Source organism: Eumetopias jubatus, unplaced genomic scaffold (genome assembly GCF_037043125.1).
Source record: "Eumetopias jubatus isolate StellerSeaLion01/CBP00866 unplaced genomic scaffold, mEumJub1_p1.0 scaffold_1, whole genome shotgun sequence".
Lineage (NCBI taxonomy): Eukaryota > Metazoa > Chordata > Mammalia > Carnivora > Otariidae > Eumetopias > Eumetopias jubatus.
Window position 1 is genome coordinate 125980173 of NW_028274807.1, and position 26882 is coordinate 126007054.

A 26882-nucleotide genomic window follows, 5' to 3' on the forward strand; every position below is an offset into this window, starting at 1 on the left:
TTCGGTTGCTTTGAGCCAGACAGGTTGTTTTATTTACTAAGTAACACATGAATAATTTATAAAAGCCATAAAAGAGCCAACATTCAAGAAGACAACAAAGAACATCACTTTGAAAAAGCTGACTTTTCTTTTAACCACCAGTGAATATACACTTTAAAAAACTATGGAGAACTTTTTTCATTCACATGCGCTCCATAACATTCTAGCTGAGTACAAAATGGGCTGGTCAAACAGCACAGGAATGTAGCCCAGGAGCCCTCAGCCATCCAAAAACTCACAACACTTCTAAATCTTCATATACTCCTCAGTTAAGGGAAACCACGAGAACACACTAGACCTCTGGCATGTAGGGTTTAGCATTCATAGTTCTATCATCTGGGAATGACTCCAGGGGTTCAGGGCATGTTTTTGAAACCTAAGTACTATGAGGCTGGAGTTTGGACAAGTCACCAAGCTGATGAAGAACAGACCCGCCGTCAACACAGCCTTGCTGTTTCCTACCTGTCTCTGCGTGTCGGGAGACTGCACTCTACACCCACACCTCTGACAATTCACAAAGGACTAGAGGATGGACTGCCCGCAAATGTCAAGGGCAAATGGAATCAACTGGTTCCATACACAGACAGGTTTGTTTTCAGGAAAAGGGACTAACACAGAGAAGCAGAGGATAAGAAACTTTTCAGATGATAACCATACTCTCATGATAATATCCTCTCTATGCAGATCCACTTGTTATGGTCACAAAGACCTTCACCCTAGGTCAAGCATTCGCTAAAGGGCCACGACCTAAACCTTAACCAAGGGAAGACACAGAGGCAGGTAAGTGACTAGAAAGCACTGAGGGAGAACTAAACTTAAAAACCAAAATTCCAAGTTACTTTCAACAATTTGTTTCCAGAACAAGAAAATGTTTCTAATTACATTTTGTACCCCTTCTTTATCAACTCCAGGCTATCACACTGTTTTCCAAAACTGTCAGACACACACACACACACACACACACACACACACACACACACACTCTCTCTCTCTCTCTCTCTCTCTCTCTCCGGCCCCACCCCTCAGGCGATTTTAGCCAGCCATTTCTCCAGGTCCTGGATGTCGGCGGAGCCAGCGTCCCCTCTTCCGCCCTTGGCACTGCACTCCAGGAACTCCACTTTGAGGGGCAAGTGCGAGAACTCAAATTCTTTGCCTTTTTTTCCCAGCTGAGTAGGGGCAGGGCTGGAACTGTCCAGTGTGCTGGGGGCAGCGGAACGGGTGACTCGTAAAGTGTTGCTATGAGACAAAAGAAAAACGCGTCAGGAAGGAGAGGAGTAACTATATAACAACTAAAGGCCTTTAGGAAGCCACACTCTTTCCTAAACATTTCAGCACTCATGACATAAAACTGTCAATTATGCTATGAAGACTGTTGACTAATCCTTTGCATTCACAGATTGCTCTCAGACGGGAGAGACGGGGGTCTAGCCGAGCTTGGCTTGACAAGAGCAGGTTAATCATGTGCCCAGGTCACACCAACCGTCTCTCAGCCCAGGGCTCCCTTATCCCCTTCCACTAGGATCATCTGCATGACGCCATTTTTGAACATACTTTTTAAATACATGCTATAAGTGTTATATAACTTAAGTCTCTGAAAGTTAAGTGTGGGAAAATGCAGTATTTATATTTATCACGAGTCTATGTGGATACAGAGCTTAGTAAAACCACAAACTCCAGATTCTCATATCCAGTTTGGGCACAATTACTACTCTCCAACCTCTTTACCCATGAAAACTTTCCCAATTTAAGTTGTCTTACTGCCACCTGCTGGCCCCCAAAAAGAGTGCACAGCAATGCTCATGTGCCTACTCCTCCCACCGCTTTTCTGCTGTCCAGAAGCAATGGATGTGCTCTCAGTGTGCTTCCTTACAAAATAAAGCATTTCTTGGAGCTGTAAGACTGCATGAAAATTCGTGAAGAATCTGCAGGAAAAACTAATACCTTGTTTAGAAAGAAACACGAACACATGGAAAAAATATTTTAAAAAACAATTAATATAAAATTCTAGATACTAAATTCAAGATATTGGGGAGGAGCCCTTAGGGCCTTCTAAGCAAGGTGGTGGGTCCATGGGTATTCATTTTAATATTCTTTAAATTCAATATAAAGGGGCGCCTGGGTGGCTCAGTCGTTAAGCGTCTGCCTTCGGCTCGGGTCATGATCCCAGGGTCCTGGGATGGGGCCCTGCATCGGGGTCCCTGCTCCACGGGAAGCCTGCTTCTCCCTCTCCCACTCCCCCTGCTTGTGTTCCCTCTCTTGCTGTGTCTCTCTGTAAAATAAATAAAATCTAAAAAAAAAAAAAAATCAATTTATGTGTCATATGTAAGATATTTTACAATAAAAAAAAAACTTAAAAAGGAAAAAAGGCCAAGCATAACATGTACTCAGCTCTTGCCATAAGGTGAACATAGTTAGCCTTGTTATTCAGAAGACTATAAAATGCTTCAAAGCTGATAGGGCGTAATTCTCACAAACACAGGATTAATCTAAAATCAGACTCCTGGGGCACCTGGCTGGCTCAGTCAGAAGAGGGTGTGACTCTTGATCTCGGGGTCATGAGTTTGAGCCCCACATTGGGTGTAGCGATTACTAACAAAAATAAACTTTTAAAAATAAAATCTGACTCTTAATTTAACTGATACTCACCTAGCAACTTTTTTTTTAAAGATTTTATTTATTTATTTTAAAGACAGAGAATGAGAGAGAGAGAGCACATGAGAAGGGGGAGGGGGAGAGGGAGAAGCAGGCTTCCCGCGGAGCAGGGAGCCCGATGCGGGGCCCCATCCCAGGACCCTGGGATCATGACCCGAGCCGAAGGCAGACGCTTAACGACTGAGCCACCCAGGCGCCCCTCACCTAGCAACTTTTTTAACATTTTACTTCACTACCTTATAATATATAATTTCTACCTGTATTGCCTTTATATGGCTCTTTAGAGTGAAAAGCAAATGGACTAAGGAAAATACATGTTTTGAACACAGGAATACATGGACTATACTGCTAAAAAGAAAACAACAAAATGGATACACAAGAATTATGATCACTTTTTCCCCCAATTCCCACCAATTGCAACAGGATTTCTAGAAAAACTAAATCCTCTAGTTGTTCTAATTTGCTTAGCCTAACAACAAGCAATTTATAGTCTCAAGAGAGAAACCATCAGGAGTAAGGGAAAAATGATAAATATTCATTCAGAAGGGACAGAAGCCACTGACACTAACATCAGCAAGATGGCAGCATAGGAGTTCCCAGCACAAGTCTTCTCACAGAACCATCAATTTGAATAACCACCCATGCACGAGAGAGAAGGAATCCAGGTCCAAGATTACGGCACCTGGGTGTTATACAGAAATAAGAAAAGATGCATTGAAAGGGAATAGGAAGGACAGTTTCACATGACTCACATTACTTTTCCTGCAAGCATGGAGAGAGATGCTTCACTTGGGGGGAAGGACAGTGAAGTAAACACTCATTATGCCACAGAATCCAGCACCAGGCTGGCCCCCATGGCCCCAGCCCACTGCTATGGGCCCAAGCTCCAGGACCACCTCCAGTGGACCCCAGCACCAGGCCTGCCCCAGTAGACACAGGCACCTGGCCAGGCTACCCAAGTGGACCCTGGTGCCGGGCCCACTTCCATGAACCCAGGCAGTCGGCCCACACACCCATGGACCTAGGAGCCAAGCCAGTCTGCCCAAACACTCCAGCAGCAAGCCCATCAAAGGAACAAAACAAAGCACCAATAACTGATCTTAAAGAAATGGAGATCTATGAAATGCATGACAAAGAATTCAAAATAATCATTTGAAAGTTCACTGAGCTATAAAAGAGGACAACTGAACAAAATGAGAAAAGTAATATATGAATAAAAATGAGAAGTTCGGGGCACCTGGCTGGCTCAGTTGGTAGAGCATGATACTCTTGATCTCAGGTGCATGAGTGCAAGCCCAACACTGGGCATGGAGCCTACTTTAAAAAAAAAAAATGAGAAGCTCAACAAAGAGAAGCCATAAAAAGTTTTTATGCTACTCTAGAGCTAAAGAACACAATGACTGATGCGAAAAATTCAGAGATCTTTAACAGCAGACTTGATCAAGCAGAAGAAAGAATCAGAGAGCCTGAAGGCAGGTAATTTGAAGTTACCCAATGAGAAGAACAAAAAGAAAAAAAGAGTAAAGAGAGACTACATAACTTATAAGACATCATTAAAGGAATCAAGTACATGCATTATGGCAGTCCCAAAAGGAGCAGAGAAAGACAAACAGCAAACTTATTTATAAAGAAATAATACAGAAAAACCCTAAATCTAGAAAGGGAAATGAACATCTAGATCCATTAAACTTGGGAACCCCAAATAGATTAAACATAAAGAGAACTTCACCAAGACACATTATAATCAAGTTGACAAAAAGTCAAAGACAAAGAGAATTTTGAAAGCAGCAAGAGCAAAGCCAATGGTCACAAACAAGGGAAACCCCATAAGACTAATTTCTTAGTCTCGGCAGAAACTCTGTATGCCAGTACAGAGTGGAATGATATTCAAAGTACTGAAAGAAAAAAACTGCCACCAACAATACTATACCCAGCAAAACTGTCCATCAGACATAAAGGAGAAAAAATTTCCCAGACACACAAAATCTGAGGGAGTTCATAACCACTAGACCTCCCTTGCAAGAAATGCTAAAGGCAGTTCTTTAAGGTGAAACAAAACGACACTAACAACATGAAAAGATATGAAGTGTAAAACTCACTATAACAGTAAGAGTATATTCAAATTCAGAATACGCTAATACTGTAATGATGACACATAAATCACTTAACCCTAGCATAAAAGCTACAGACAAAAGTGTTAAAGATAACTATGATGACAATAATTTATTAATGGATATACAATATAAAAATGTGAATTGTGGATAAAAATGTGAATTGTGGAATCAATAGTATAAATGAAGGGGACAAAGTTAATGTGTACAATATCTGTATGCAGTGGAAGCTGTTATCAGCTTAAAATAAGATTACCAATACTACGTTTTACAAAAGTCTCATTGTAATCACAAAGAAAAAACCTATAGTAGATACACAAAAGAAAGAGAAAAAAATCAGAGCATAACACCACAAACAAATCATTAAAGAGAAGGGACAAAAGAATTATAAAACAGAAGACAATCAACAAAACAGAATAAGTACTTACCTATCAGTATTTACTTTAAATGTAAATGGTTTAAATTCTCTAATCAAAACAGAGTGGATGCATATATTAAAAAAACAAGATTGAACTATATACTGTCTCCAGGAGACACACTTTAGATTTAAGGTTCTAAGTGAAGGGATAGAAAAAGATATTCCATGCAAATGAATAGGGCAAAAGGGCAGGGCTGACTATACCTATTTCATCAAAACAGACTTTAAGTCAAAAATTGTCACAAGAGACAAAGAAAGTCATTATATAATAATAAAGGGGTCAATTCATCAAGAGGATATAATAATTGTAACCATGTATGCACCTAACATTAGTGAACCTAAATACATACAGCAAATATTAATAGAACTAAAGAGAGAAATAGATATCAATACAATAATAGCAGGGGACTTCAATACCACACTTCCAACAATGAACAGATCATCTAGACAAAAAAAATCAGTTAAGAAAACAACATATTTGAACAAGACTATACATAAAATATTCCTAACAGACAAATACAGAACACCCCATCCAACAATTGCAGAATGCATTCTTTTTAAGTGTACATAGAAGTCTCCAGGATAGATAACAAGTCAACAAATTTAAGAAGACTGAAATCACATCATGTATCTTTTCTGACCACAGTGGTAAGAACCTAGAAATCAATACCAGAAGGAATATTAGAAAATTCACAAATATGTGGGGAATAAAAAACACATTTCTGAACAACTAATAGGTCAAGGAAGAATCCAAAAGCAAATAAAAAAATATTGAAACAAATGAAAATGGAAACCCAACACACCAAAAACTTACGGGATGCAGCAAAAGGCAGTTCTGAGAGGGAAATTTATAGCAATAAATATCTATTCTAAGAAAAAAGAAAGATCTCAGATAAACAACCTAACTTGACACCTCCAGGAACTAGAAAAAGAACAAACTAACCCGAAAGCTAGCATAAGGAAGGAAAAAATAAACATCAGAGCAGAAACAAAAAAATACAGACTAGAAAATATCAATGAAATGAAGAGTTGTTTTTTTGAAAGATAAACAAGATGGACAAACCTTTAGCAAGGAGAAAGAGAGAAGACTAAAATTAATAAAATCAGAAATGAAAGGGGTAACTTATATCACAGAAATACAAAGGATAAGAGACTATTATTAACAAATTAGACAACCTAGAAGAAATGGATAAGCTCCTAGAAACACACAACATACCAAAACTGAATCCTGAAAAAATAGAAAATCTGAACAGACCAATAATGAGGAAGGAGACTGAATCAGTAATCAAAAACTACCAGCAAAGCAAAGCCCAGGACCAGATGGCTCAATGGTGAATTCTACTAAACATTTAAAGAAGAATCAACACCAATTCTTCTCAAACTCTTCCTAATTAAAGAGGTAACACTTCCAAACTCATTTTACAAGGCCAGCATTACCCTGATATCCAAGCCAGACAAGGATACTACAAGAAATGTATACGTCAATATACCTAATGAACATAGATATAAAAATCCTCAATAAAATACTGGCAAACCAAATCCAAAAGTACATATTAAATGGATTGTACACGATGATTAAACGGGATTTACTCAAGATGGAAAGAGAGTTCAACATACACAAACCAAGAGAGGTGATACACCACATTAACATGATGAAGGATAAAAATCGTAACGATCATCTCAATAAAGAAAAAAATCACTTGACAAAAATCAACATCCTTTCATGATTAAAACTCAACAAAATAGGCACAGAAGGAATTTAGCTCAAAATAATAAGGGCCATATATGACAAACCCACAGAAAATACCATATTCAACAGTGAAAAGCTGAAAAAGCTTTTCCTCCAAGATCAAAACAAGGATGCCCGCTCTCACCACTTCTATTCAGCATAGCACTGGAAGTCCTAGACAGAGCAATTAGGCAAAGAAAGAAATAAAAAGCATGAAAATCTGAAAAGAAGTAAGATTATCTCTGTTCACAGATGACTTAATCTTATGTATATAAATCCCTAAAGACACCACCAAAAAAAACCACAACTACTAAACAAATCTAGTAAAGTTGCAGGATACAAAATCAACATACAAAAATCAGTTATGTTTCTATATATTACTAATGAACTATCAGAGAAATTAAGAATTACCAATCCCATTCACAATAGCATCAAAAATAAAATACTTAAGCATAAATGTAACGAAGTAGGCAAAAGATCTATACGCTGAAAACCATAAGACATTCGTAAAGAAACTGAAGACATGAATAAAGGAAAAGATATCCCCTGTTCCTGGATTGGAATAATTAAATATTGTTAAAATGTCAGTACACTGCAAAGCCCTCTACAGATTCAATGCAATACCTATCAATATTCCAATAGAATTTTTTGCAAAAATAGAAGAAACAATGATAGAATTCATATGGAACCACAAAAAGACCCGTAATAGCCAAAGTAATCTTGAGTAAAAACAAAAAAGCCAGAGACATCACACTTCCAGATTTCAAATTATATAACAAAGCTACAGTAACCAAAACAGTATGAAACTGACATAAGAAGACACACAGACCAATAAAGTAGAGGGGCCAGAAATAAATGCCCCCACACATACAGTCAATTAACCTTTGATAAGAATGACAAGAATATACAATGGGATCGTCTCTTCAATAAATGATGCCAGGAAAACTGGATATCTACATGCAAAATAAAATTAGACCTTTATCTTCTACCATACACAAAAATCAACTCAAAATGGATTAAAGACTTACACATAAGACCTGAAGCCATAAAAATCAAAGAAGAAAACACCAGGGGAAAAGCTCAATGACCTTGGTTGTGGCAATGAGTTTTTGGATATGACACCAAAAGCATAGACAACAAAAGGAAACGAATGTGATTGCTAAATTAAATAACAAGCAGAGCAAAGGAAAAAATCAGTAAAACAATAACGTAACCTGGAACTGGAGAAAATACCTGCAAACCATATATTGGATAAGGGTTAATATCCAAAATATATAAGGAACTCCTACAAGTCAGTAACAAAAAAACAATCCAGTTGAAAAATGGACAAAGGACAGACATTTCTGTACAGACACTTGTCCAAAGAGGACACAAATAGCCAGTAAGTACATGAAAAGGTACTCAACATAACTAATCATCAGGGAAATGCAAATCAAAACCACCATGAGATATCACCTCACACCTGAGATAATGACTAATATTAAAACAAAACAAACAAGTTAAGTTGTGGAGATGCAGACAATAGGCAATCCTGGCACACTGTTGGTGGGAATGTAAATTGGTACAGCCACTATGGAAAACAGCATGAAAATTCCTCAAAAAATTACAAATAAAACTACTACTATATGATCCAGCAATTCCACTTCTGGGTATTTATCCAAAGGAATTAAAATCAGGATCTTGAAGAGGTACTTGCACTCCTATGTTCACTGTAGCATTATTACAATAGCCAATATATGGAAGCAACCTAAATGTCCATCAAAGGATGAATGGATAAAGAAAATGTGGAACATACATACAATGGAATATTATTCAGCCCTGAAAAAGAAGGAATTCTTACTATTTACAACAACATGGATGAACCTGGAGGACATTATGCTGAGTGATATAACAGACACAGTAAGACAAACATATGAGCACACTTCTATGTAGGATCTAAAACAAACACATAGAAGCAGAGTAGAATGGTGGTTACTGGGGTGGGGGGAGGGAGAAATGGGGAGCCTCTGACCATTAGGTCAAAGGTTATAGAGTTTCAGTTATGCAAGGGCGTCTGGGTGGCTCAGTCCGTTAGGCATCTGCCTTAGGCTAAGGTCATGATCCCAGCCCATGTCACGGAGGGAGAGGAGCCTGCTTCTCCCTGTCCCTCTGTCTCTCCCCCCAACTTGTACTCACATACTCTCTCGCTCTCAAATAAAATCTTTAAAAAAAAAAAAAAAGTTTCAGTTATGCAAATAAGTATGTACTAGAGATCATACACTACATACATACATACATACACTACAGCATAGTGTCTATAGCTAACAATACTGCCTTGTATACTTAGAATCTTAAGTATTCTCATGAAACGTTCTCTCTCTCTCACTCTCACACAAACACACACAAATAATAAAGGGAGCAGGACGAAACTCTGGAAAGCAATGGATATTTTTACGGCCTTGATAGTGGTGATGGTTTCAAAGGTGGACACTTATCCCCAAATGCATGGAGTTGTACACATTAAATATGCACAGCTTTTTACATATCAATTACCCCTCCATAAAGGGGTTTAAAAAATCTCTTTTGATATTCAACTTGAAAGCATGAGGTCTTTGATAAATCTGATTGAACAGCTAACTTTACTCTTCTATTCATATATTAAAAAGTTTAAAGCATATGGAATTAAATATGTCATTTGCAATTAAAAGAAAAAAAAAAGAAAGAAACCACAGAAAATGACAGACCAGGCCTGGTAGAATTTTTCTACGTTATATGTTAAATGTTTTGGGCTTATGGGTGACATTTAGTTTCTGTCACATATTTTTTTTTTTTGAAGATTTTATTTATTTATTTGAGAGAGAGAGAATGAGATAGAGAGCACGAGAGGGAAGACGGTCAGAGGGAGAAGCAGACTCCCTGCTGAGCAGGGAGCCCGATGTGGGACTCGATTCCAGGACTCCAGGATCATGACCTGAGCCGAAGGCAGTCGCTTAACCAACTGAGCCACCCAGGCGCCCTCTGTTACATATTTTTTACTTTTCTTATTTTTTTTACCTGCCCTTTAAAAATGTAAAACTATTTCTTGTTTGCACACCCTGAGCAAGCGTTTGTCAACCCTAAGCTCCTGAGTATAGGAACCACATCACATTTCCCCCTATAGCCACATCCTGAGTGTAGGGCTTGCCATATACTAGATGAATTATAGGTACTTGTTAAATGTATAAAACAGTAAGTAAATCCTAGTGGTGAAAAAAATGTGCTCAAAGCTGAATTATTTTTTTAAGATTTTATTTATTTATTTGAGAGAGAGCACAAGAAGGGGGCAGGGCAGAGGGAGAAGCCGACTCCCCGCTGAGCAGGGAGCTGGACATGGGGCTTGATCCTGGGACTCCAGGATCATGACCCAAGCCGAAGGCAGACACTTAACTGAGCCACCCGGGTGCCCCTCAAAGTTGTATTTATACAATTTTTCCTCATTGGATTCTTTTCTTTAATAATAATAATTTTTAAAAAATGTCTACACAACAGCAACAAGAAAACATAACTTGCTTCATCATAATGCTGATGGTAGCTCTAGCTCTTACAAACTGGCAGAGTACACACATGCTAGATTCCTTAAAACTCAAAAGGCTATAGCTCACTTTACCAATTTTTAAACACTAAAATCAAGCTAAATAATATTGCAATATAGCTGGAAAATAATAAAAATAAGCTATAAAATAGTATAATAGGTTTTTAAATTCTTCTAAAGCATTCCTTTCTTATTCTGTCAACAAAAATTCCATGGCTTTCAAATTTTTTGTTTCTAAAACCTTTCAGATCTACTATAAATGAAGTAGAAATAGTGGGAAAATGAATTGAGCTTATGGTCTCAATAAACCTGAGATCTTCTTTCCACAAATTATTAAAATATCCATAAACATCCCACTGATGCTTTTTAGAATTCCATTAATTCTTTTGTCAATTATTTAACAAATATATTTCACACTATTTTTTGCGCTATGGTAATCATACACAACAAAAGACCTTAAGCAGTATATTCATATTTCCTAAGTTTTAAGATATACATTAATCAATATGACTTATTCATACTCACAGTTCTTTCTCAAGCTGCTGTTGAATTAACTTTGCGGATTTTGCCATTGTAATGTCTGTAAAGAAATGAAGACACAGTTATAGTTTAAACCAGAAAGGGTCTTTTCCCAACACTTCTTGCACATATGGAGGGCAAACCTGTCAGTACCCCTCTCACTCTTGAGAGCTTTTTCTGTATCTTCACTTAATAAACTTCTAACACTTAACTCACACACACACACAAAAGACTTCTTGCATATGTGGAAAATTCCAATTTAACCAATAAGTTTTTTTCCTTTTTTTTCCTAAAGAACTTTTTACCATTAGTAGCTTAACTACCAAAGTAAGCTTTATAATTTTCATGTATGGGTTTTCCTACAATAATGCTTATAAATGTATTACGCTCATATCCCTAAAATTGATTAGCTCTTTCATGAAAGTTTTCTACATCTTACAGACCTCTTAAATCAACATATATATAAGTCCAGCCAGTGTAACAGAAAGAAAACCTACCAGCTTTTTGACTGTAAAAAGAGCCTTCACTCCAAGAGAAATATCCTACTTATCATATAAAAGTAAACTAAGCACATTCCCAGCTGATACTAAGATGGTAAGTCACTCAAGTGCACCCTGGTAAGAGAGGAACACTGGTTTGGCACCCAGCAAAAGCCAAATAAATATTACCTTCTCTCCCTATACCACACAGAAGAAACAGAGAGGCCAGGTATTGATCCTAACACCAATTCCAGATTAGGTATTGTTAGGGTTATTACTACCTGATCACTTCTGAGCAATGCACTGGGCTCTTTGTAGAATCAGAATTTTAATCTGAAAGTAGACTGTAAAATCAACTAGTTTATCTTATGTTAGAGGTAATGAAACTGAAGCCTAGTTTTATCGGATGTGACAGAAAATGTTTAATGGTTATGAGGTTATCAGGCGGCAAAAGGGAATGACACACTGACTTACAGAGTTTGTGCCTTTCTGTTACAAAGAATATTGGTGCTTAATGGAAGACAACACAAAACACAAACCCCCCTTGATAAAACATGCTGGAAGGTAAATTTGTTTGAAAGGAGAGACTCCCCCCCGGACCTCCACAATTGTGTGTGATAGGACATACTGTCAATCTGACAAACTTAACTTGGTAAATAAAGTAAAATGATTTATAATTTTGTGAAATGCAAAACACTGTATCAAAGAAAAACTGGTGATAGTTACTCCTTAGAACAGCCTGGTAAAACTAATGAAAATGCAGGTATATAAACAATTTTAAGATTTAAAATCCTTCACAGTTCCTTAACCACTGTCTCTCATCCTCAATAATAACAACTGTAGGTAACTATTATTAGCTCTTAGTAGCAATCCCAGAAAAAAATCTGTTATTATTGCTGGAAAACATGATGGCACCTTGCTTATTGCAGGCGATTAAGAATGATGGTGTGTTCTTCAGACTCATACTGTCAATGAGGACTTGATACAGAAACTCTGCCACATCTTTCGCCTCTCGCTGGAAGGCTGCACTGTCCACAACAAACACAACAGCCCTGGAGGGGGAGAAAGAAAAAACCAGCATGTAAGCATGCACTAGTGCAGCATTATGTTGAAAAGTTATATCCTTAATTTCATCCAATTCAATCCTAATGAGTAACACACAGCAGACTCACATGCAAGTGTGCACACATGTAATCACACCATACAAATACTCACTTAACAAAGGACTACTGAGGAGATGCCAAGTGAAGTGGGTGCATTTTTGGTAACTGTGTACTTCTGGTGACTGTACAGTTTGAAATACTATTTTTTATCAAGTTTTATAAAAATGCAAAAACAACAACAAAAAACAAAGGACTACTAAGTGTTACCGTATATCAATGATCCAAAAAGACAAAAGGAAATCATGGCTGCCCTCAAAGACCAGGAAATCGTCATATACAAAACTGTGTGATAAAATGCTAAAGCAGACCTATGCACCTGCTGTAACAGGAACAAAGAGGAAGGCCATTTACACGAGAACAGGTCAAGAGGACTTAAAGGAGGATGTCAACAACTGGGCTGAATTTTAGCCAGGCAAAAAATTGGGACACAGACTGTGTGGGAAGTAGAATGTGCAGAGCACAAAGGAGTAGAACAGCATGGCCTAGGGAACTCAAGGTAGGCTGGTACACAGGGTAGAAACCACTCAGGCGGCAAAAGGGAATGACACACTGACAGAGTTTGTGCCTTTCTGTTACAAAGAATATTGGTGCTTAATGGAAGACAGATACATCTAAGAGAGTAACCAAACTAGAAGCAGAGCGACCTGGTAGGGCCCAACCTAAGGCAGCAACAGTGAGAATCCTCACGTGCCACAAATAAAGAGGTATCAAAGCTAAAGCAAAGCAGTCCAAGAAAAAGAGCAGATCACAGACTCTAGGGACCAGGGTTTGAATACTCAGGTGTGACTGGAAATGAGCAATGGCCAACATGCAGTCGGGGAGCTGGAACTGAACCCCCTGCATGAAACTTACAACTTAAAAGCTATCTAGTGGAGGGGGGTATGGGAAAATAATCCAAGAAGAACTGAAATACCAGGCCTCCTGTGCCACACAGATGGGGGGGGGTAATGAATTTACACTCTTCTGTGGTGTAAGATGCAGAAAGATTTATATAAAAATGGGGCCAGACTCAATGAACTCCGGGGGTCCCCAACAGAAGGAAATATGAACCCATTCTGGAGAGAGGCTTTCATTATCCTACAGCAGTAAAAAACAGCAATCACAACAACAAAATATTAAAAATACAATACCATTTATATTATCATCCCCCCAAAACTGAAACTTTGGTATACATCTAATAAAATATGTACAAGATCTATATGAGGAAAACTATAAAACTGATCAACAGAATCAAAGTGGAACTAGATAAACAGAGATATCCCACAATCGGACAGGAAGACTAAACAGTTTCAAAACGTCCGTTCTTCCCAACTTGATCTATAGATTCTAATCAAAACCTCAGCAACTTATTCTGCAGATGCTGACAAACTGATTCTGTGGTTTATATGGAGAGACAAAGGACCCAGAATAGCCAACACAATACTGAAGAGCAAAGCTGGAGGACTGACGCTGCCCAACTTACTATGAAGCTTTAGTAATCAAGACAGTGTGGTCCTGATGAAAAAAGAGATCAGCAGAACAGAATAAAGTCCAGAAAGAGACTGCTATGTATTTGGTCAAGTGATAAGTGATCTTTGACAAAGGAGGGAAGGCAGTACAGATGGTCCCCAACTTACAACAATTCAACTTACAACTTTTTTACTTTACAACGGTGCGAAAGCAATACACATTCAAAGAAACCATACTTCAGATTTTAAATTTTAATCTTTTCCTGGGTTAGCAATATGCAGTACAATCTCTTGTGATACTGGGCAGGAGCAGTGAGCCACTGCTCCCAGTCAGGCACTGGATCAGGAGGGTAAGCAACTAATATACACAACCATTCTGGTTTTTACTTTTAGTATAGTATTCAACAAATTACACTGAGATATTCAACACTTTATTATAAAATAGACTTTGTGTTAGATGATTTTGCCCAACCATAGGCTAACGTAAGTGTTTTGAACACATGCAAGGTAGGCTAGGCTAAGCTATGACATCTGGTAGGTGTATTAAAGGCATTTTCAACTTGAGATATTTTCAACTTACTGTTAGGTTTATCAGAATGTAACCTCATTGTTAAGTAAGATCTGTACAACAGAACAAAGATAATCTTTTCAAATGATGCTGGAACAGCTAAACATCCACATGCAAAAAAAAAAAAAATGAATATATACAATGAATAGATACAGACCATATCCTTTTCACAAGAATTAACTCAAAATGGATCACTTACCTAAATGTAAACCACAAAATCATAAAACTCCTGAGAGAGAACACAGGAGAGCATCTAGATATTTTGGGTCTGGCAATGATTTTTTAGATACAACGCTAAAGCATAACCCATGGGAAAAAAATCTATAAACTGAATTTTATTAAAGATAAAAATTTCTGCTCTACAAAAGTCACCATCGAAAGAATGAAAAGATGAACCAAAGACTGGGAGGAAATATTTGCAAAAGATAAATCTGATAAAGAAATCCAAAATATACAAAGAACTCTTAAAACTCAACAATAAAAAACAACCCAATTAAAAAATGGGCCAAAGATCTTTACAGACACCTCGCCAAACAAGATCTATAGACAGCAAATAAGTATATGAAGAGATGATCCACATCCTATCAATGTCATCAGGGAAATGCAACTTAAAGAAGTTAGATATCACTATGTATGTACTAGAATGGCTGAAATCCAGAACACTGACAACACTAAATGCCGGTGAGGACGCAGAGCAACAGGAACCCTCACACATTGCTGGTGGGAATGCAAAATGGTACAGCCACTTTGGAAGACAGTTTGGCAATTTCTCACAAAACTAAACATACTCTTACCATATGATTCCTCAATTGCAGTTCTTGATATTCACCCAAAAACTTACGTCCACACAAAACCCTGCACACAGATGTTTACAGCAGCTTTATTCAGAATTGCCAAAACTTGGAAGCAACCAAGAAGTCCTTAAGTAGGTGAATGGATAAACTGTGGTACATCCAGACAATGACATATTATCCAGCACTAAAAAGAAATGAGCTATTGAACAATGAAAAAAACATGGAAGTAACTTGAATATATATTAGTAAGTAAAAGAAGCCAATCTGAAAGGCTACCTACTGTATGATTTCAACTATATGACATTCTGAAAAAGGTAAAATATGGGGACTTAAAAAGATGAGTAGCTGTCAGGGGTTAGGGGACAGAAGGATGAATTAGCAGAACACAGAGGATTTTTAGGGCAGTGAAAATACTCTGTATGAAACTATAAATGGCGAATACATGTCATTATACATTTGTTCAAATCCGTAGAGTGTACAACACCAAGAGTGAATCCTAATGTAAAACACAGACTCAGAATGATTATGATGTGTCAGTGTTAAGAGGTTCATCAGTTGTAACAAATGAACCACTCTGGTGAAGGATGCTTTTAATAGGGAAGGCTATGCATGTGTGTGGAGTGGGGAGTAATACAGGAAATCTTTGGACCTGTTGCTCAATTTTGCTGTGAACCTAAAACTGCCCTCAAAAACAGGATATTTTTTTTTTAAAAATTCACACAACCGATAGATTGCTCATCACCACCATCTTGTGGACAAGGAAGCAACAACAAAATATAAGTCAAGACACCTTCAAAAATAAGGAAAGAAACTGCCTCATTCCATCAAACCTAAGATTCCATCAATTAAGACACATTATTATTTCAAGTACAACTAAGAAAAGGAAAATGCTGCCAATTAAACTATGACACAAACAACCATAACTAGCATTCTAATTTTATAGATATTAAAATGCCTTAAAATCAATGAAATATGGTATTAAAAAAATCAATGAAATGTGGCATATTGATTTTCCTCTTAAGTTCTTATCAGTGTTAGAGACAAAACAAGAATCAAGCATCTTCAACTGAAGCACAAGAATTTTAAGAAGAGTAACACGAGGACAATAGTAAAAGACACATGAAAATAGTGTTCTGTACTTTTGAGGCACTAAATTTAGGTAATTTAAGAACATAAATATATAATGCTGGATTTAAATAGCTTCTAGGATTTCACCTAGCTTTCAGATTCCTTTTTCGGATTTTAATAGTTCTACATGTTATTAAAATTTATCCTCAAAGTAAATGAAAAATTTACTAACATGGTGAAGGTTAACACTTTCTAAACACTCTTGAGAAACACTTTCAAACACTATCTCATATAATCCTCATAAAATCCTAGTAGAGGTGGGCTTGCAACCCAGAAACGGCTGTCCCCAGGGTCCATGCTCTTTCCCCCATAGAGGGGATACCACCAGGGCAAGTACGTGTAGCCTTGATATACAAATTCAGGCAAGTTCACTCCAAATCCTACTTACCTGGCTGAAGCCTTAAAACGCTCTAAGAACTGAAGTCTCAAGCTCTCATGGCCAGGGAGATCAATCAAGGTCAGGCTAGTGGCCTAAGGATGGCAGCAATAACATTAAATGACATTTTGGTCCTGATTCACATTCACAACATAAACTTCTCATACGAGATTTCAGGTACCAGAACAGGGTCCATTTTGTTAATGAATCAAAAAAATGTTCACCATAATTAATTAACGAACCAAACAAATGTTCACAAAGCCTCTTCTATTTATAGATCATTAGTAGAGGCTCCAGGGATTAAACGGTGAGCACAAACAGACATAATCCCTGTTCCAACAGGATTTATAATAAAATCAGAAAGATCAACACAATGTAAAATTACAAATAAATGTAAAGTTACAACTTTGATAATGTTCCAAGGGTACGTGAGAAACTGACCCCGTCTGGGGGAGTCAGGAAAAGTGCAGTCCATCTGAGGCTGGGGAAATACATTAGTATGAATAAAAACAAAAACATGTGAAAATAGTAGTAAATATTCACAAACTAAATAATGTAACAGGAAACCTACATTTTATCATATAGCATGTTACCATTACAGGGATCCCCAATCTCTGTAACAACAAAACATCCCTTTACGTGTCCACCGTAATTTTTAAATATCTGCTGACTAGACCCACCGTTTATCTGTTCCAACTGCCAATATTTTATGTCAATCACTGAAACAGGGAGGTATTGTGCCTGTACTGAGCTGACTCACTAAACACTCACTTAAGAGCTATTCACCCCAGGCCTTCCTTCTTGAGCTCAGGTTCAATGTGGGTGTGGTTATGCTCAATAAGACTCTCGGGTATAATCCTGCTACACTCATCAGGTCCAGGAACATTTCTCAGATGTTCTACCTTATCCATAGCCAGTCTTCACCACAGTTCAGCAGGAGGGAGTCAGGATCATGCACAGATCTAACATAATTACAGCTGAATTCATTATGACCTGTTACTTAGTCTGTGCAGTCTTTAATGGGTAAAAATATGATGTATGCTAGCTTAAAAAAAAAAATACTGGTAAGAGTCTAGGGATCTCAGGTTAGGACCCATTACCACATTTCATAATTAGCACTATACCACTCTAAGCAATTCAGAAAGACATATTACTAGATATATTACTAACTTGAGAGAGAGAGAGAGAGACTACATCTAAAACATATGAGGGGGGGGTAGGAGGAGTAAAAAAAGAAGGGAGGATTGTTCTACATTTTCTTTTTCTTTTTTCTTTTTAGAGAGAGCACGCATGAGCAGGCAGGGGGTGGGGGCTGAGGGACAGGTAGAGATAATCTCAAGTAGGCTCCATGCCTAGCACAGAGCCCTATACAGGGCTCGATCTCATAACCCTGAGATCATGACCTCAGCTGAAATCAAGAGTCAGCTGCTTAACTGACTGAGCCACCCAGGCACCCCTACATTTTCAATAAAAATATGCAAGTCTCATATGTAACGTTAAGTTTTCCAAAAGCCATATTAAAAAAGTAAAAAAATAAAAAGTTAATTTAATAATATATATTATTTAACCCAACATATCTAAAATATCTTTTTTAACAAGTAAAAAAAAAATCAAGAAATCGTTGATATTTTACTTTTTTTTTTTTAAGATTTTATTTATTTGACAGAGAGAGACACAGCAAGAGAGGGAACACAAGCAGGGGGAGTGGGAGAGGGAGAAGCAGGCTTCCCGCGAAGCAGGGAGCCTGATGTGGGGCTAGATCCCAGGACCCTGGCATCATGACCTGAGCCGAAGGCAGATGCTTAACGATGGAGCCACCCAGGCGCCCCGATGTTTTACTTTTCATTCCAAGTTCAAAATCTGGTGTATACTACACTTAGAGCACCCCTCAATTTGGACTAGTCACATTTCAGGTGCTCAATAGTCACACAGAGCCAAGGCTATTCCACTGGAAAGTACAGGTTTAAAGTATACCCTGGAATATCCCACTTAAAAAATCTGGCACAAGTCTCCCAAGAATTAAAGCTCTCCCAAACCTGAACTTTCAAAATCTAAAATTTTGGGAATTTAAAAAGGAATGGGCTAGAAAGAGTACCATTATTGAAAAAAGCAAAAAATATCTGTAAGACATTTAGAAGAATGTCTCTTTATCTTTGTTTATAATGTTTAATTCTGGAAGCACCAGGAAAAGGGGCTAGGGGCAAACAAAAGGAGAAAAGGTCTCTAGGATAACCATTCTCATTCATCCATCTATACATCTACCCCCCCAACCAGCCCCCCAGCCTTTCTTCCACTCACCAAATACTTATTACTCATTGCAATCAACTTGGCAGTCACTATCCACATTCTGGAGCTACACAGGTACATAAAAAGTCCTTCTCATGATTCCTTACTATTCCTTACTGGTATTTTTGAAATATACTCATGTATACTCTTTCACATGTCCAAAGTAACACTGTAAAAGCAAAAGATTATACCAACAATCTAAATGTTAATAGAGCTCTTATTAAATAAGACCTTAATTGAATGGTACAGCCACATAATGGAATACTATGTAGCTCACAAATCAACCAGGTAGTACTATGTGTACAAATGAGGGAGAAAAAACAAAACAACCCAACTGTATCAGTCACACTGTTAAAAAAACAAAACAAAACATGGTGCACCTGGGTGGCTCAGTGGATTGAGCACCCAACTCTTGGTTTTAGCTCAGGTCCTGATCTCAGGGTCCTAGGATCCAGCCCCAGGTTGGCCTCCATGCTCAGGAGGAAGTCTGCTGAAGATTCTCTCCACCCCCCTCCTGCTGCATGGGTACTCTCTCTATCTCTCAAATAAATAAATATATCTTTAAAACAAACAAACAGGGGCGCCTGGGTGGCTCAGTCGTTAAGCGTCTGCCTTCGGTTCAGGTCATGATCCCAGGGTTCTGGGATCAAGCCCCGCATCGGGCTCCCTGCTCCACGGGAAGCCTGCTTCTCCCTCTCCCACTCCCCTGCTTGTGTTCCCTCTTTCACTGTGTCTCTCTCTGCCAAATAAATAAAATCTTTAAAAAACAAACAAACAAAAAACAGTGGGCAGAACCAAGTGTTAAAAAGAAAATAATTGGGGTGCCTGGCTCGTTCAGCTGGTGGAGCATGAGACTCTTGATCTCGGGGTTGTGGGATCAAGCCCCATGTTGGGTAAAGAGATTACTTAAAAATAAAATCTTTAAAAAAAAAATTAACAGATACACAGATATGTTTGCATATGCACAGACTATCTGATGGGTCCACAGGAAAATAAGTTATTGCCTCTAAGGAGAAGACCTAGCAGGGACAGGAAAGGCAAAATTACTTTTCACTGAATATTCTTTTTAACCTTTTGAATTTTTGTCCCATATACATATATTACCTATTCAAAATATAAAGGAAAAGGTTTAATGCTCACCCTCAAAAACTCATGGTAAAGTTGAAGAGAAGACATAGCAACAAAAACTAGTAAAAATGTGATGTAACATCAGTGTGCATGAAGTACAATAAAACAGGGGATGGCATGATTAAAACCACTGCTTGGATGGCTGAAAGCAGAATTTGTCACATGGACTCTATTTATCCATAAAAATAAGCTATGAATGGTACCTACACCCCCAGACTAATTCATCCTACAAATGTCCTTTCCTGACACACCAAAGTAAAGTAAAACTGTCAGACTCCCAACATTCTACAAACCCCTTACCCTGGTATTGTTGACTCTGTACACAGCAGAGCTGTCGGTGATAGAAGTCTGAGTATCTCTGTAAAGGCCAGTTAACAACTGTAAAAAAAACAAACAAACAAAAAAAACAATTTGAGGAAGATCAGAACAAATATATAAATAGCAAACCTAAAGAGAGTAATTTTGTTCTATCTCTCCAATGGGTCAGGTCAAACAAATGAATATTGCTTGCAAAAACTGAAAAGGACGATATTATTTTTTCCTTGTAGAAAAATCTAATTCATTGCATCTTCATTCCCCTCTTCACAATGAAAAACAAAAACAAAAACCAAAAACCTAGTTTCAAATGGTTAGTGGCCAAATTCACCAAACTTCCATAAACATTTTTAATCATCACAAATGATTACAAATTATTTTTCTGTAGTGGAAAGGAAATACTTTATCCTCTCAAAAGGAATAATAAGAAAACCTCTGCTACTCTCCATAACAAAAAATCGTTTAAAATACTAAACAGATTCAATATTAGTGAAAACATGGCTAAGTAGCCCAATATGTCAAAGAATCAACCTTTTAAAAAACTTCTTTGACAAGTTCTTAGACGAGTTTGTTACACAAGAATTATACACCCTATACAGATCACTGTCTTGTATATCTTCAGCATCCTTGGCCACTACATGAAAGTAGTTACATAAAACCCTTAAGTGGGATAAAGACTAAATGTCAGTATCTGGCACGTGCAAGAAAATAGAAATGGTCAAGAAATTCCAGTTTATGAATTTTTCAAGAGCCTTTTCAAGTTTTTCAAGTCTTTCCAAGTGAATCAAGAATTAAGTCCCCAATTGTGAGCATCAGCTTCCTTTCCAAAATGAACTATGACCTCACAGGAATAATGGGATGGCCTAACATTTCCTATCAACTTTAGAAGAGGTGTAAATCAAAACATTTACTCTGACAAAGAGCAATGTTTTCCCAGAGTCACACAGGCCAACAAGAAGTACAGCTCTTTGACTGCTCCTTCTGCTCCGGATGAACTTCCAGAACACTGTAGAATAGAGAAAAACAACAAAAATTATGCCTTGATCATCAATAGTACACCTGTATGGTGGTTGGGGTAGGGAAATTAACAGAAGTCTATCACAGAACACCTCATTCAGCTGGAACTTAATTTTTATTGTTTTTACCATTATAATCGTTACTGTTAGTGTTACCGGTGGGAGAGTCTGCGCTGAGTGAATGGAGGTCTGGGTTCTTGGATTCCCCATAAATGTGTGATGTTGTGCCCCCAGGCTTCTAATGTGTAACCTATTTATCAATGTCCTTGCCTCTAGCTCATGTCTAACTAACTGCCTACTCTATCATTAGGGACTCCACTGAGTGCCTGCCACTATCAACTGTCAACCTTTCCGTGTCTGCTCATTCTGGACTTCTCAAGTGCAATCTTGTCTTATTAACTGTGTATCCCCAACGCCCAGGACGCAAATTTGGGAGTAAAGACCGCGAGTCTTGGTAGTGAAAGCAAAGAAGGAGGGCGGGTACCGCGCGCTTACAGGGGCCGATAAAGGAAGAGTAATCCGCGCCCCCAAGGACCAGGACGTCACTCCAAGGGTCGCAGGGGATCCTCTTTAATGCAGCGCTACTCCCGCTGCTTCAGGCAGCAAAGCAGGTTTGTATATGAGGTGAGTCTCCCTCTCTAGATGCCCCCCAGGTGCCTTCGCCGCCCCGCGTCCGCGGTCTGTAGAAGCCCAGTCCAAGTCCAGAACCCCGCCGCCTCTTTACCCAGCGTCAGCAGCACCGCGAGAAGCGCCACCACGGCTGACAGCAGTGTGGGGTCCCCCTGCTGCAGCTCCTGCCGCAAGGAGTCTAGGTGGGGCTGGAAGGCTCCGGCGACACTGCCTCCATTCGCCATCCGCCGGGAATCCACGGAAGCCATTGCGGAGATGCGTGGTTTCCAGCGCCGCGAAAGTGACGTGGCCTTGGACTCTGCGCAGGCGTCCGAAGCGGAGCATCACGGGAGTGTTAGTTCCTAAGTTATATTTCCTCCTTCAGGGGCCGGGATGCCGAAGGTCCTGATGGGAGTTGCAGTTGTCTTGCACGCTGTTTCCGCCGAATGAGCGGCGTTTCGCGGTATTTCACGAGTGACACTCTTATCCCTTAAGATATGAGTTAAAAAATTTAAAAAAATGAGTTAAATATCGCCGCCCTCTTCATGGGTGTTGACGGAATGATGGATGAATAAAATGAATGGCTTAAGAAATCTTCGATGAGGATTTCCAGTCACTCTCTTCGCGAGGTGAGTCTCGTGAGGAACTCAAGCACTGCACAAACATTTCATCTGAGTATAATGTGGCATGGGATGTGACCGAGGATTATGGTGCGATATGGGAATACAGAAAGGGACTCCTAGTCCGTTATTGGTTCAGAGAAATCTCCTGGAGGAAAGTGACGGGAACTGAGCCATGGAGGGATGGGTCAGCCTCTGCACGTGTAAAAGGAGAAAGAGTACTCTGTGTAGAAGAAAACGAGCAATTCAGTGTCCCTATACGGTAAATCTAGGGATGCAACTGAGATTTCGACATTGCGGGAAGCAGCTAGGAAAATCAGTGCGTGGGGGTGAAGCTGTTGAAAACTGCAGCAGTCATTCCTGCTCAGAGTGGACAGCCTCTACTCTGCCAGGCAGGCATGGGGGAGCAAAGTGGCCCGTTCTTCCAGTTTTTCCAGAGACGCCGGAAAGGGAAATGACCTACTTTTCAGATTTCAGCAAGTAATGAAAAGAATTAAAAACAAAACAAAACTTGTCGCCCAAATAAAACACCTCAGTGGGGCACCTGGGTGGCTCAGTCGTAAAGCGCTGGCCTTCTGCTCAGGTCATGATCCCAGGGTCCTGGGATGGAGTCCCATGTTGGGCTCCCTGCTCAGCGGGGAGTCTGCTTCTCCCTCCCCCACCCCCCTGCCTGTGTTCCCTCTTTCCTTGTGCCTCTCTCTGTCAAATCTTTTTTAAAAATAAAATAAAACACCTTAGGGGGCCAGAAGTGGCCCACTTAGGGTCTGCCAGTTTGCAGTCTGTCCCTAAGCTGATGTCATTTCAGCAGAAGTGGCAGGAGATGAAGCAGGAAAGGTTGGCAGGTAGGACCTGAAGGGATTGTGTGCTATGCTGAGGAACCTAGACTTCATCCAGAATGAGATAAGAAGTTTCAGTTGGGGGTAACATAGATGACTGGCAGATAAATGGAGAACGGTGATTTGAGAGAGGAAAAGACTGAGGCAGGGAGACCAGCTGGGAGCTGTTGCAGTGTTTTGGTAAAAGATGCAGAGAGTCTGAACCAGGAGTGGAGGTAGGTGCGGAAAGGAGGCCACAGATTTGAAAGATGTGGAGAAGGAAAATATATAGGATGTGGTGATTAATTGGGTATGCTGAGTTAAGATGGGAGAGTTACCAAAACTGCATCTGAAGCAGTTGGTGTGGGGTACTGAAAAGATCAGAGTGCATAAAGTGAATTAGAGAAGGACTTTGGGGCTGAGGGCATAACCAGAATGAAAATTGCCTCTCTTTTCTATATATTGAGTTTCAGGTGCCTCTGGGAGTTCTAAAATCTTATATTAAGCAGGTGATAGAATAAACAGATGTAAAGTTTCAGCAATAGGTGCTGTATTTTCATCTGAGTTTCAGGCATAAATAAATGGTCATTAAAATCAGGGACAGAAAGAAAAGTGAGGAGAAAGGAACCCACCAATATGCCTAGGAAGGAAGAGTCAGTGACACAAGAGTTAGACATGTCCTGGAAGTGGTCAGCAGCATCTCTTGTAACAGAGGGGCTCCTGTGATGAGGGCTTGAATGAAAAGAGAACTCAGAGGGAACAGTGAGGTGAAGGTGGGGGTAGGGGCATGGGTATGGAAGCAAGACTGGTAGATGGAGAAGAGGATGGGTAATGCTGATAATTGCTAGCATTAATGAGTGCTTGCTCGTTCCAGGCACTGTTTTAAATCATTTTAATTTGTTAATTTGCTTAATCCTCACAGCAACCCATTATTCCAATTTTACAGAGGCAAACGAGATAGGGGTTAAGGAATTTATCCATTAAGCCCAGGCAGTGGGCTTCTTTATGCTTAACTCTATGCTCTAACATAGTACAATTCATTCTCCAGGCATTTCATTGATAAATGTAGGCAAATAGGGACTCCAGATTAAGAAAGGATGTTTAGGATGTGAGGTTAAAGAAAACAAACCAACTATTTTATTTTAAATTAGCATTATCAATTAAAACTATCAGAAATGACAGTAATTTTACCATATTCTCTTTTTCTTTCTTTCTTATTGTCCTGAGCCCTGCTCTGTATCCATCACCCACCATGTGCATCACACACATACACACACACACAGAGCTCCTTTATAATAACCATTGATTCCTCTGCTAGGAGCTAAAAGTGCAGGGAAGGAGGAAGGGCCAAACGGGAGAACACCTACCATGACTGTCCCCACCGTGTAAGAATTTTTAGTCAGAGCTATGTGAATGAGAAAGTTCTGCCTCGGTGGTGAAGTGTGGGAATGATGAAAGAAAGACAGTTTTAACAAGACACAGACTTTTTTTTTTTCAGTATGTTTCCTGGGTAAAGACGGAAGAAATGTGCACAGAAGAAATGTGGAAAGGTAGTGCCATTCTCAAGAATGAGAGCAGGAGAGGATCAGCTGCTTCTTGTCCTCTCACATCTGCACAAACACACATTTCCAGGAGGTGTGTGGAGATGAATCCAGAGGAAGGACAGGCAGATACTGACTACTGCTTGCTGAAAGTGTTGTGCTTCTTCATTCAAATAGCAAATGGAGAGTTACAATGAAATAAATGTAGTGACACGATTTTTCCCCTTTCTTCCATTAATTAAAATGTCTCATTCACCAGACACATTTTCCCCTCTTCTACTCCCAGTAGCTCCAAAGCATAGTGGAAACGATCTCAGACTCAGGGACACCAGTCACATGATTGGTGAGTGGTCAGCCGTATCAAGTGCGGTTAACAGACTCAGGATTGAAAGAATTAAAATTGGTTTTCATAGTTGACAGATGGGCAGTGACCTTGGCCAAGGTAGCTACAGGGAAGTGAGTGGAGCAAAAGACTGGTTTCTGTGTTTTCAACCATTAATAAGTGAGGCGTGGAAAGGGTAAGGAGATAGGGCAGGAATTACTGTGGGAATCAGGGTCAAGCGATAATTTTCAGATGTTCCAGTGGTTCACTTTTCCAACCCACTAGAATCAGGAACTGATTCATGGATACCCTTCTCCATCTGGTATGGCTCCACCTTTTGGATTTTAAGATCTGTGGAAAGTGCAAGCCTCCAGGAGTTCTGTGGGGCAGAGAAGAGAGGTAGGACAACTGATCCTCTCCTGCTCTATATTCTTTTTCTGTACTCCCTTGAACACTCCATCTCAATATCTCACTCAGCATCCTCCTTCCTGCCCCTCCCTTGCAACACACACACACACACACACACATGCATACACACACACACACACACAACCCAGCCACATACACTTGATTCTATTATAATAACCATGCAGACCCCTTTCAGAAAGAATTTCTACTTGAACTGTACCCAGGAGGTGTGGCTGTGGCACCACAACCAAAGCTGTGGAAAGGGTCAGATGAACATTGAGCTCTGAAGGAAGGGCTCAGTGCACATGTATTTAGTCAGATAGTATTAAAAAAAAAATCCTTCCAGGCCAAACATTTAGAAAACAATGAAGTTTTTAAAAGATAACACCAATAATAATTTTTATTTTATATTCTACAGAGGTACCACCGCTGAACTGTGAAACCAAACAAACCACTCAGGCCAGTGAGACCCAGAGGGAAGCTTATGGGTCACGAGAGCTCCCTTCTCCATCTGGTATGGCTCCACCTTTTGGATTTTAAGATCTGTGGAAAGTGCAAGCCTCCAGGAGTTCTGTGGGGCAGAGAAGAGAGGTAGGACAGTCAAAAATCTACCTATATTTATTTTCTGTTGGGTGAATGAATAGTTAAGCCTGATATAAAAGCACTCAGACCCATTGGGGTCTGATAGGTGGACCAGGCCATTCTCCCAGTGGTCTTCTTCTCTTGCCTGCACAGCTCCTGTGTCTTTCTGGGCAGTACCATGCACCAAGGATGGTAACATGGTTTCCCTGCCCTGCATCATCCCCCACCTTGTGTCTCATAGGCAGGGCTCCCACACCTAAATCCAT

General features: G+C 39.3%; 2 protein-coding genes across 2 annotated transcripts in view; both read right to left on the minus strand.

The window, feature by feature from the left end:
- SRPRB (SRP receptor subunit beta) lies at positions 1 to 22645 on the minus strand. Its single transcript, XM_088026180.1, has 7 exons — positions 22444 to 22645; positions 21615 to 21709; positions 20689 to 20766; positions 16987 to 17069; positions 12413 to 12549; positions 11025 to 11079; positions 1 to 1275 (listed from the first exon to the last, which is right to left on the minus strand). Exons 1-7 carry the CDS (start codon positions 22595 to 22597, stop codon positions 1062 to 1064), a joined length of 816 nt encoding a protein of 271 aa, XP_087882306.1. The 5' UTR covers positions 22598 to 22645; the 3' UTR covers positions 1 to 1061.
- A 3812-nt stretch (positions 22646 to 26457) lies between these two features.
- The window catches only part of TF (transferrin), a 29466-nt gene continuing 29041 nt past the window's right edge, over positions 26458 to 26882 (minus strand). The window contains exon 17 of the mRNA XM_088026178.1: positions 26458 to 26605. Within this exon, the coding sequence (XP_087882304.1) occupies positions 26571 to 26605 (35 nt within the window). The 3' untranslated portion in view covers positions 26458 to 26570. The remainder of the gene's footprint in view (positions 26606 to 26882) is intronic.

Bases quoted from the DNA above. Each gene is read 5' to 3' on its own strand.
- SRPRB (XM_088026180.1), bottom strand. From the start codon at position 22,597: ATGGCTTCCGTGGATTCCCGGCGGATGGCGAATGGAGGCAGTGTCGCC. The intron at 21,710-22,443 runs GTAAAGAGGCGG...TCTATTCTACAG, and splicing joins CGCGGTGCTGCTGACGCTGG to TGTTCTGGAAGTTCATCCGG. The intron at 11,080-12,412 runs GTGCCATCATGT...ATTTCTTTACAG, and splicing joins AATCGCCTGCAATAAGCAAG to ACATTACAATGGCAAAATCC.